Genomic DNA, 12,247 nt, shown 5'->3' with positions numbered 1-12,247 from the left:
AAACAGGTTTCTGCCCTTCCACAGGTTATTTAAATTGTGTTACAGGATATTTTTGTATACATATGTAGTTTTTTTTTTTTTTTAATTTTTTACATTCCAAAAATGACATGCATGCATTTATAGCATTGTAAGTGTGTTGGGTGATGCCTGGGTCATGGGCATTTATCAGAAGATGAAAGTGAGAGTAAGCCTGTACTTCACCTTCTGATATATATGCCCCCATTTCACCTTCTAATATATACAGTATGCCCCCAAGTGTGTACTGAGATTTCATTATTATTGGATAAATCCATAATATATTTTGTGACTGGTCAGCCAATATATACTATATTTAAAATAAATCATCAGGCTGAGTTAGCAGAAAAGAGAGGACCAGCTTAATATTAAAATACTTGGTTTTGAAATCAGATGTTAAACATACATCTGGATATTCTAGTGTATGTAGGCCTACTGTATGTGTTAGACACAGAGCCAGCCAACATGAAAGGGCTAATAAATGACAAAATGGAACTAGATCAAAAAGAATCTAGGGTTAAATAATACCCTGGTACTTTTGCGTCATCACTGTCTTTGTTGTTTTGGTTACAGTACAGTAAACTTTTTTATACTAGCCAGAGGTTTGAATAATGTAAAGGTACGTTTAAAACTTGAATGTACTTTAAATCTTCCATGTGAGAAAAAAAATTGTTCCTTTATTATTTACAATATGACATTTTCCCCCATAGGTTCGTGTTTTCACCTTTTCTGTTGGGCAACATAATTATGACAAGGGACCTATTCAGTGGATGGCCTGTCAAAATAAAGGTAAAGTACCACATTGACACCAGAGAAAGCTTTAAACCTGTAAATGATAATTACATGATGATTACATGGCACACATAATTGTTTTAACTTTGCATTTGCGAAGTGGTATATAGAAATAAAATTCTACAAACCTAGAGCGGCATATACTGTAAGTAATATATTTAGGGGGTTATTTATCAAAGGTTGAGTTGATTTTTACTAGAAAAAATTGCGCTTTCGAGGTAATTTTTTAGTCAAAACTCAAATTTTTGGGTTAAAAAACTAAAAAATTTTATAAAAAAAAAACACTTTTGAGATTTATTATACCCCGATGCTGGAAATATTTTGATCAAAAATACTCCAGCTAAAGCCTGTTGAAGTTATAAAGAAGTCAATGGCAGAGGTCTGCTGAATCATTTAAAGATGTTTATAGCATCATGATGTTTTGGTATTAGTTTAGTGGGTTTCGCTCAAAAACTTGATTTAATCGAGCAATTTGAGGGGTTTTTTTTCAGCGAAAACTTAAGTTCGAGTATTCGGGTTTCTTGGCCTGATTTGAGTATTTTCATAAATCAGAAAACATTCTTGGTGTGAGTTCATTTGAGGTATAAAAAAAAACCTCACAAACGTCTAAAACTCGACCTTTGATACATAATCCCCTTAAAATCTCCATAAACAGAAATAATACAAAGCATAGTAAAATCATATTTCTTCTACTCTTATTTTGTCTTTTTTTACCCGAGTGCAAAAATGCAAGTTTTTTTCCCTTACCTATCATTGTAAAATGATAGGTGCAAAATGATATAAAAAATATTTACCTTGCAAAAATTTGTAAAAAAAAAAAAAAAGACCTTAAAAGAAATGCCAAGCTTTTAGTTTAGCTAAGTAAGTCAACATTTAGTTATTCCTCACCACCGAATTTACAAAGCAATCATTTTGCTTTCCTATAATACTAAGGTCAAGCCCTGCTCCTGCAAGTCTGTTTTTTCTCATTTATAAAAGGATGGTAAAGGGACAGCTTTCTTGGTGTGTAGAGGAGTTAGTACAGTGCAACAGACCATTATTCTTGTCTATTAGCTACTTTGTGCACTCAGAAGAAGACAGACTGTAGTCTTTTTGACCTTCTACTGTCTTTTCTGAAAAATACTATTACCAGCTTGACTCCAGTGCACACTGTCCATGTATCTTACTTTAAGCTTAACAGGGTTTAGTTTACATTCTTCAGGTAAAGACAATAAAGCCGAAGACTACCATGGTTTTACTTTAGTGCTGACCCTTTCAGTGCAAATGGGCAATAATAATATATCTACAGTTTTCATGAAGGGATGAATGTTTTTCACACAGTTTGCACATATTCAAAAACTGGTACAAAAGTTCAGAGGCTACGACGTCTATTCATTTTTTAATTCAGTCAGTAATCCTTTTAAGTCCTTTTATCTGCTTGCCTATGCAATTCCTACAATTCAGGCACTTCTTTTATCTGCTTGCCGATAAAATTCCTGCACTTCATTCCTTCTTTACTAGCCATGTTGGTAAATCATATTATCCATAAATCAAGAAAAGAAAATTTTGAAATTAATACAGGATAGTAAAATAAAAAAATATGATTATAACCACTATACAATGATGCTGAAATTTTGTACATGAATAACATTCTAAGACAGTAATTCACACCTATCCTGTCCATTACTGAAAAGCACCAAAAATATTGCTTTGTTGCATTACCTGTGTAGTATGTTTTTGATAGATACCCTAATGAAGTTGTTTTCAGCAAAAGAAGAATAAGAGCAATGTTATTGTAAAAAAGATTTTTTAAATTATGAGTTTAATGCCAGTGATACTATCAGCACAATGTTCCTTCTATAACTTTCCCAGTACTTGCTTTGCACGTGGAAGTTTCTTTCAGTGCATTGCGCTATGATGAATTGTTGTAAATGTTTAAAGATAATAATATCAGGCTGTCTATAAGAGTTCATGTTTTTAATCAAAGTTTTTATGTCCGGCCAAAAGTCAGTTTGTTCCATTTTCTGCAGCTTATTTTTATCGACTCTCTACTTCAGTACATAAAGAGTTCTAATTTGTAAAATGCAGAAATTTGCCAGCTATGCACTAAATATAATAAAACAGATTACATTTATACACATGAATGAATTTTAATTAAAAAATTGGTACCAATGTGTTTGTTAGCTCCACGCTAATGAGCCCTTATTTAAAAAATATGGGAGATTTTTATATATTAGGTTTCTCCTTTAGGAGTGCTGCACTTCAAATTGGAGTGTTATCACCCCTCCCTTTTTCCCCAGCAGTCCATAAGCAGAACAATGGGAATGTAAACAAATAACATGATACAAAATAACAGCTTCCTGGTACATATGAGGGTAGCACTGAATAGTGAAAAGCTAAGTCCCCCCGTGAGTCTTTCAGTTACATTGAGTAGGAGAAACAATAGCTTCTCTGAAAGCAGTTTCATTGTGAAGTGCTGGCTCTTTCTAAAAATACAGTATCTGACTCAATGACTGAATAATTGACATTTAATTCCTTACTGCTTTATTTATATTACAAAACTAAGGGATGCTTTAAAATCTGCATATCAATGGATATGCCGTACAGCAGTGCTGTCTAACTTATGTGGTACCGAGGGCTGGAATTTTTCTGGCCAAGGGGGTGGAGGGCTGATAATGGAAGTCAGTGTTGAACACTGTTTTAAACCACGCCTACTTTAAACCATGCCCATGTTACCACACAAAATTTCAAGAATATGTCCACATTAATGGTGGTAGCACACAAAAAAACCAATTGGTTGGTGCTCACTGCAGGGATATCACTTATCACTGATATGTGAAGAATTTAAATCATATTAAAACATACCCTTAAATGCATATGCCCCCTCCCGTGTGGATAACACAGCACACCCCCCCCATGCATGAGGTGTGAACAATGCAGGAGCTACTGTCTGAATTTTTAGCAGTATACAATGCAGGGACCAGTTAATCTCATTACTGATACATTTTAAAGCTTAAACAAGGAGTAAGTCTCAGCAGGCAGACTTGTGAAGGGCCACACAAGTGGGGGTCGCAGCCCTGATGCAGCCTGCAGACCACCAGTTGGACAGCACTGCCTTACAGCATTAAAGATGCACAATAATGGATAGCTGAACCCTCTGGATATAACAAATTGCTGGAAGTGTTGAGACCTCTCACCTGTCAATAATGCAATAGAGGAAAATTCAGTAGCATACCAATTGGTTGCAATGAACAAAATATAACACATGTTTCTCTTAAAACGGTTTTTGCTCTAGGATTCTACTATGAGATCCCATCTATTGGAGCAATAAGAATCAACACACAAGTTAGTATTATTTATTCTTGCTACACTTAATAAAAATCATTTGTACTTAATAAGTTTTGCTCTTTAAATGCATTTGATCACATTTGCTTCCTATACATTGTGAAGTCCCTTGACCTATAAATATGTGTGCATATATATATATTTTTATTTTATTTTTATTACTTTTTCATTATAACTAGAGGGGCAGGGAGTCTGGAACAAGCAATGATAGGCGCACATGTGTGGTTAATATAGTAGGCTATTAAAGTGTAAATAAAGTATGGGATAGCTTTAAACACAGCTGCCCATTTTGGCCTAAACTTCTACTTGTATTAATTACAAACAGCTGCAATAACATAAACACTTTGACACTAATAAGACATCAAGATCTTTAAAGACTTAAGTGATTTTTAAACAGAAATCCTATTCATTATTTATATTTTTAAAGCAGCTGAGCATGATACACAATATGGATAAAACAAAACATGCTCTCATTTAGACATTTGACTTGGTCAGTACATTTTAGCCATTACTTTAAGCAGCAATACCTACGTTTCATTACTCTTTGGTGGGGCACTTGACATAGATAATTATGAACGGCACAGTGGCTGTTTAAACTGCAGGTTGCTGCAAAATTTTTCGCAATGCAGTTAATTACAGCAATTACCAAACAAATGCACACAAATCACAAACGTTATCTGGTAATGTTGTTTTGAGGATCCTCAAGCCATTCTTCTTAAACTGACTTTCAGAAAACGTTTATGTAAAACGTTTCACTTTAATACGATTGTAATTAATAAATTTCAACTATTCTTTCTGGTTCTATTACACTGACAGAATGCCATATGAAATTGCATTATTTATAATACTTTATTTACTTTTCAGCATCTCCAACCAATTGTGTGTGTATATATATTATAAAGCAGTGATATAGTTGCAATACTTAAAAATGCAGCGGTTTAATTTCTTTATAAATTTTATTTGAAATACAGTGAGACTGATTTGTTTGTTTAATTAATTGTACAGGAGTATTTAGATGTTCTTGGAAGACCAATGGTTCTGGCTGGAGATAGAGCTAAACAAGTTCAGTGGACAAATGTTTATTTGGATGCATTGGTAAGAGCAATATACAGTTGTATAAAATGTGGGAAATATATTTTAAAATGATTGCAGTAGAACTGTAGATGTATAAAACTGAGCATGAAACTTGTTGGTGGACAGAGATCTCCTTTCTCTATAACGCTTAGCATTTGAACTTAGAGGTAGCAATTTTTTTCTCATCTTTAATTCTTATATTAATGCAACATGTCTGACTGGTCAGTGCTTTATACATAGTTTCATTCTATTATCCTGAATGCTTGGGACCTATTTTGGGTGACGATGTTTTGAGGACACAAGTTACTTACTGTACATGCTTGACTATAATAAAAGTAGGATCTTACTGATCTGCTGGTTTATTCTTTTCTGGGAGATGGTTTGGACCTCTCTGCCTCCCAAACACCCCTGGACATTTCACCCAGCAAATCTAAGACATTATCTTAACCCTTGATCTTTCTAATACAGTTGCACATGGTGTAAAGCTGACTTAGCCCATAGTTTCCATATACAGAATTTCATGTCACAGAATCCTGCTGTCTCCTGCATAAATTATACCTAATAAAGTACAATTATATAATTATAGTATTATAATTATAGGGTGCATCAGGAATCTGCCAGTTTACTGATGGGCACATGTCACAAGTCAAAGGAATTATGAATTTGCCTTGTACACTTTGGGTGCATTACATTTCAGCTACCCCAGTTTGTCTCCCGTACACATACTTACTTTCCTGTGCCCCTCTGCTGACAATTCACAATAATGACTGTTGCCAAACTGTTTGCCACTTTCGCATAATTTAATGTTTAATAACTACAGGGTTGTCTTCTTCTCTTGTCTCGGTCTCAGTTTTACTCCAAAAGGAAGAATGTGCTTTCAGCATATTGCAAAAGTTTGATAATTAGATTTGTTTCAGAGCACAAATAACAAATGCAAATGTGAAATGTGGGAGATAATTGGTGTAGATGATTCCTGAATACACTATTTTTTAAAAAAATAACAGGATAAATAAAAGGATAATATTAAATTAATGCTAAGTTAAAATAGTTAGAACATTCTTAAATGTATATGGGAAATGATTAATGATAGTGACTGCCTTTTGAAAGATTGACACTTATCACACCATATAACCAAACTTTTGCTGAAGCTTCTTCTGAGCATTCATGCCTCCTATCCCCCCCCCCCCCCGGCCAATGCAAACATTAACAGGAAATCCTAACACTTACCAGCATTAATGAAGAGAATGCATCTTATTGTTCTTTCATGATCTTTATTCTGGCTGACAAATTTCATCCATATCTCTAAAGTGTTCTTCAAGTTTCATACATTTACTGTAAAACATTTCACATTTGCATTTGTGTCAGGATAAGGGGCAGAAAAATATGACCTAATTGACCTATGTATTTCTATCTCTTCCCCTGTATGTGACCAGAAGTTCAGTGTCCAGATCTTTTGCAATTCTTTTGTTCTTACTGGAAACCTTAAGGATGTTATGATGCTTTTAATTTTTTTGCTGTATATTATCAAAAAACAATGCATTTTAAAGTATCTTCTTTGCATCTTTATTGTAGAAAATATCCTAGATAATGGACAGCTCTGAAAACAGATGTACTTTTTTCTGATGTTGTTCACGTTTTATTAAAATGTTAACAATAGTTTTACCAATTTTCAAAGAATATTATTGTAATTATGTATTTATTAAGCACCAACATATTCTACACAGCTTTCCAATAAGATAAATACAGCTAAACATATAGGCTACATACACACATTAGAACAAATAACTAAAAGCAAATGGGGAAACAAGGTGCGGCGTTGGGCAAAATCAGGAGTTAGTATAGTTATAGATGTGACTAGAGTAATTAAGCTGGTAATGGTGGCTCATAGTGTACCATGAAGGAGTAAGATGTGAGCTATGCTATAAATGACAGTAAGTTTATTTAAAGAAATGTGTTAAAAGTTTGTTTGCCAAGTCAAACTTGGTGACGTTGCTGACAAGCTTTATATCAAACATTTGCTAGCCATTACTATTAAAAAGCAAAACAAGCGAAAATCTCTTTTGCCTTGTGGCCTTGCTGGCATGCATGAATCCACCTAAAAACACAAGACACTGAGATGATTGAAAATGGCCAAATTACAGCTGTTGTCAGCAAATCTTAAGGGTGCACTTTAAAGTTAGAATTAGGAAAAATACCAGCAGCACACTGAAAATTGAAGTGCAAGGTTTATTCACCCCAAAAACATACAGAAAAAAGGCTTTTTCTGTATGTTTTTGGGGTGAATAAACTTTGCTGTTATGTTACACACAACTTCTCTTTACATTATTGCTTTGATGTGCTGCATTTTTCTTTATTTGTCCTTCATCTCTCCCTGTAGTCCAGGAAGCTGCTGTGACCCTTAACCCCCCCTCCCCAGTTCAACAGTGTGCTGCTGGTATTTTTCCTAATGCAATTTTCTGACCCCTGTGGCAGGCATGGGTCTCCCAGTACAGCACCTGGTACCACAAAAAGTATATGTTCAGGGGTGTATGCACTCTACCATTGCTTTTCTTTAAAGTCAGAATGACATGAAAGATCATGCTAGACTATGTTATGATTCACTGAAATGTTGTGCTTCTTTTGTCAATATCCAAGGAAAGCGCTGTGCATATAGATAGATTTTATTACCTGAGAACAATCCTAAATTCTCTTTCACCTTTTACTTCTATGACCACCTGTACCAAGTGAGGGATGTAGGGCTTCACATTGTCACTTCACTTCATAGTGATCGTACACAGTCAGTAGTAGTATCTCTACCAATCAATTCAACATGCAGAAGCATCAGCACAGTGATACACGTTGCATAAAAATACTATCCCCAGAGAGGCTAGAGACTTTTCTAGTCTTGCTCAGGGCTGGAACTTATCTTTGTGAGCCCAGAACAAATTATAGTGGAATTTATGGCATATATGACGCTGTTTGGAGAACACTACAAATTCTGTTATGTAACCTAATCCTAATCACAAGATCTCTTTTGTTTTTAAGACGTTATCTTATTGAACTTTACTACTTTGTTAGTTGGAATATTCATATGAAGCGTGTATACTTGAAAATTATTGTATTTTGTTTTATGCAGGAGCTTGGTCTTGTGATCACTGGAACACTTCCTGTTTTCAATTTAACAGTAGATCACAATGGAAAGAAAGTAAGTTTGTCTGTCAATTTGCTAAATGAATTTACTTAAAATTTGCAGTCTAGCCCAATACATTATGACAAAAAAATGAGAATGGTATGTTATTTGTTATGTAATTATATGCTCTCTAGAGAAATACATGCATGTTTTGCTACTGTATGTAAGTGATCAAATACAGTCTAGAATAAAAAACATATTTTAAGGGATAGCAAATGCTAACAGCCATTCAAACAAGAACTTTACCCCTACATTAGTTAAGAACATAGATATCATAACTTTGTATAAGTTTCATGAAGCTACAAGAACACAAATTAAACCCTTGGGCATGTACTAATAAAATGCTTTGTGCTTGCTCTGTATTTTGTTCTTTTGATATGCACTTATTGTTTTCCTGATATGCCAGGTTTTTTTTATCCAACCTACTGCATCAGAAAGTAGTTTTCCTTAGCAACTTAGTAGCATGGCATCTAATTAGTATATAACTTGCTACTGTGCTGGGATGCACCACGCATGCTTTCGTTACAACTCCTTGGTAAAATGTCTTGCATTTATTGGCTCTACCTTATTCAAAAGGACAAAGCTAGATTTCTCACTCAGTGTGCACTAACCTTGACATTAGAATGCCCTTTGTAGTTGCACAAGCCAGTCTACTAAATCTGCATGCATGTTGAGTATCAGTTTATTACTTGGGCAACTGGGTTACAGCATTGTGAATAACAGTTTCTCGGTTTCTAAGCAGTGAAGTGGTCCTTTTTGAGGTCTTTCTAAAATTTTAAAGAGGTTCAAATATGTTCCTTGTTATATGAACACAGATAAGTATACATTTTTGTAGACCATTAATATGTGTATAGTATAGTTAATCTATTAAAGACTCATTTTTTCAATTTATCTTTCTCTACTCCATTATAATCCTAGTCTGGTTACCTAAACTTCTCATCTGTATGTTGATGCCACTATCCCTTTAAAATTATAGCAAAACATCCAGGGTATAATGCCTCATTTCTCTAAACGACTTTTTTCAACTGTGCTTTAAATAGGAGACATACTGTATGAATTTTCATTATAACATCTCATTGATATTACACTCCAGAGAAAACTGTGCCATTAATAATCATGACTACTTTAAGCCGAGATTATTTGCAGTAGTCACCAGTGGAATATAGTTGACTGATTAATTGTATTACATGCCCTTTCAGGAATAAAACAAAAATCTTCATGGAAATGTGTGAGCTACTTGAACTATTTGAAAGGACAATAAAAAGGCTGTGTTGCCTCAAAGACTTTGTTTTGCTTATAAGATATATGACACATATTCTAATTTAGTTCTCAAGCATAAATAAATGAATTGTATGACTGACTAAGAAATGCATATTATACACATAGCACATACAATAGTAGTGCTGGTAACAGAAAATTCAGGCCTTCTTTTATATATTAAAAGTTGCTGCAAATCGCTGTATGCCTGGGCAAGGCTGCATTAAAAACAGGCACAATTCTATTGTGGCAATCACTGCAATCTGAGGAATACTTCCAAAAAGCCACAGTCTGTGAATAGCTTGTGGCTGCAGCCACAGATGAAAATTAAACTTCTACCATGCAAACAAGAAACCACAAATAAACATGATCCAGAAACACTACCACCTTCTCTGGAGCCAAGCTTATTTAAAATGAACTGAGGCAAAGAGGAAACTGTCATATGCTTTGACAATTCAAAATGCCCCAAGTCACCATTGAAGCAAACCACCAACATGGGTAATGCTGCCCTTTTACAGCAGAGACACACGGTCAGATTCGGGGAGATTAGTCACCCGGCGACAAATCTCCTCTTCATCGGGGCGACTAATCTCCCCGAACTGCCTTCCTGCTGGCTAGAGTGAAAATCGCTGGCGATGGCAATCGGAGCAATTTATTTTCTGAGGTCGTCTGCAGTTTCCTCCTAAGGCAACTTCGGGCGACTTCGGAAAACGAAGTACTCCAATTGCCATCCACCTTTAAAGAGTGATAATGTGCCTTTGCATGAATAGATACATTTGAGCAAAATTTATAACAGGAGGTGGGATGAAGGCAAGTGGTGCAAAATACAACTATACAGAAGTGAAAGGAGTGGCTTTAGATGCAGGTTCATTTAATGAATGCCATTTTTACTGTGCAAAAACCAAACAAACTGCAAATTTGTTAATGTTCTTTTTTAATCTTAGCCAAGTAGCGACATGAAAGTTGATATGAAATTTTGATTTGTTGCATCCTGAAAGAAATCTTATGTATCATTGAACTCTCCATGAAGTAAACAAAGCCATTCAAAAAGCTCAAATTTTGAATAGTCTCCTTTGAGAAATAGTTCATATTACTTTGTATGCACAAGACTACAAACAAGATTATTTGCTCATACATTTATTCTGAAAGGTTTATATCTATCTATCTATCTATCTATCTATCTATCTATCTATCGTATCCAGCCAGATCGCAACACCTTGGTAAAACGTAGCATTTATTGTTGCTATTAAAACATTCAAATATGTACTTCCATTTGCAACATTATTTCAACTTATCTGTACAAAGTCCAGCATTTTTAAGTCCAGCAATATCGCCACATATTCAAGCACCCACGCGACGTTTTGGGAAATCCTCCTTCCCTTTCTCAAGCGTTTCCAGCGTGCAGTGGCGTCTAGGACTCCATTGTTGCATCCAATGCATCTCTATGCGAGGCAAAAGTAACGTGCCTCGCATAGAGATGCATTGGATGCAACAATGGAACGGAATTGCTCACCGCTACACGGATCAGCACCCGATGTACATTGTAACTCAGTTTAATTGATTGGTGCATCATAATTGTTGGATACAATATATATATATATATATATATATATATATATATATATATATGTATATATATATATATTATAACATTTCTGAAGGTACCTGCACCCCGTCCACTTCATTATATATTCTTCCTATTAATGACTTGTTTAAAGTTACATTATATGAAAATTACCACAAAACTTCAAGCCTTGGAAAAAAAAATCTAGCATATTAAATGTATATCTTGTTGATAAGCAGTGGTTATTGATAGTGCTATAAAGCTACCCATAGTGTAAATCTTATAGTCATTATTAAAGTGTTTGTTTTATTAGTCTTTATAACCTCTAAGGGAAAATTCACTCTGGGCTTCCTGACAAAAGCCTATGTAATATAAACTTGGCCACACACACCACATTTTTTTTATTGGTTTCTTGGGACAGAAAGAAAGTGATAATGCTTAATTGACGTTCAAGGCAAAACACTATCAATAATGTTTCTTTCTGTAGAAAGGATATTAATGTATGCACAACTAATTGCATCACTGCTAGTATTTAGTCCTCTACACTTAGATCTGTATTTTGTTGCATAGAATGTTTGTTGGGGGGAATAATATAACACTTATGTTTTTAACCTAGAACCAGCTAATCCTTGGAGTTATGGGAGTTGATGTTTCATTAGAAGATATTAAAAGGCTCACTCCTCGTTTTACAGTAAGTTACTCACCCTGTTTTAGGTATGTATAATAACGAACATTTTATTAACACTTCTATCACCATGAACATAATAGATGGCAGTTATATTTATGAAATATAGATATTTGCAAATTCTAGGACTGAGGTATAGTTTGGTGTTGCACTCCCAGGGCAATATAGCTTTAAAATACAAGATTTGTAATTCTTTCTAAGAAACCCCTGGCATCAACATGTGCTGTTACGTTTAGATATTCAGACAAAGCAATAAAACTTCTTATGGAAAGTTTATATCAATAAAATAATAGACAAAATAAACCAATTTTTAGTAGAAAACACATTTATAAAAGAAGAAAAACTTCCTAGTGTATTATTATAAAGA

The 12,247-nt window shown here is 34.4% G+C and overlaps 1 protein-coding gene across 7 annotated transcripts in view; it reads left to right on the top strand.

Annotated features, from left to right (window-relative positions):
- cacna2d1.L (calcium channel, voltage-dependent, alpha 2/delta subunit 1 L homeolog) overlaps positions 1-12,247 on the top strand; it is a 303,885-nt gene that overhangs the window by 232,838 nt on the left and 58,800 nt on the right. For all 7 annotated transcript variants that reach the window (XM_041586546.1, XM_041586550.1, XM_041586549.1 and 4 more), the window contains exons 13-17: positions 726-804; positions 4,082-4,131; positions 5,137-5,226; positions 8,321-8,389; positions 11,812-11,886. In XM_041586546.1, coding sequence (XP_041442480.1) covers positions 726-804; positions 4,082-4,131; positions 5,137-5,226; positions 8,321-8,389; positions 11,812-11,886 — 363 coding nt within the window. The remainder of the gene's footprint in view (positions 1-725; positions 805-4,081; positions 4,132-5,136; positions 5,227-8,320; positions 8,390-11,811; positions 11,887-12,247) is intronic.

This window comes from Xenopus laevis, chromosome 3L (genome assembly GCF_017654675.1).
Source record: "Xenopus laevis strain J_2021 chromosome 3L, Xenopus_laevis_v10.1, whole genome shotgun sequence".
NCBI classification, from domain to species: Eukaryota; Metazoa; Chordata; class Amphibia; order Anura; family Pipidae; genus Xenopus; species Xenopus laevis.
The sequence above is the reverse complement of the archived record's forward strand: the minus strand, read 5'-3'. Positions and strand labels throughout refer to the sequence as shown.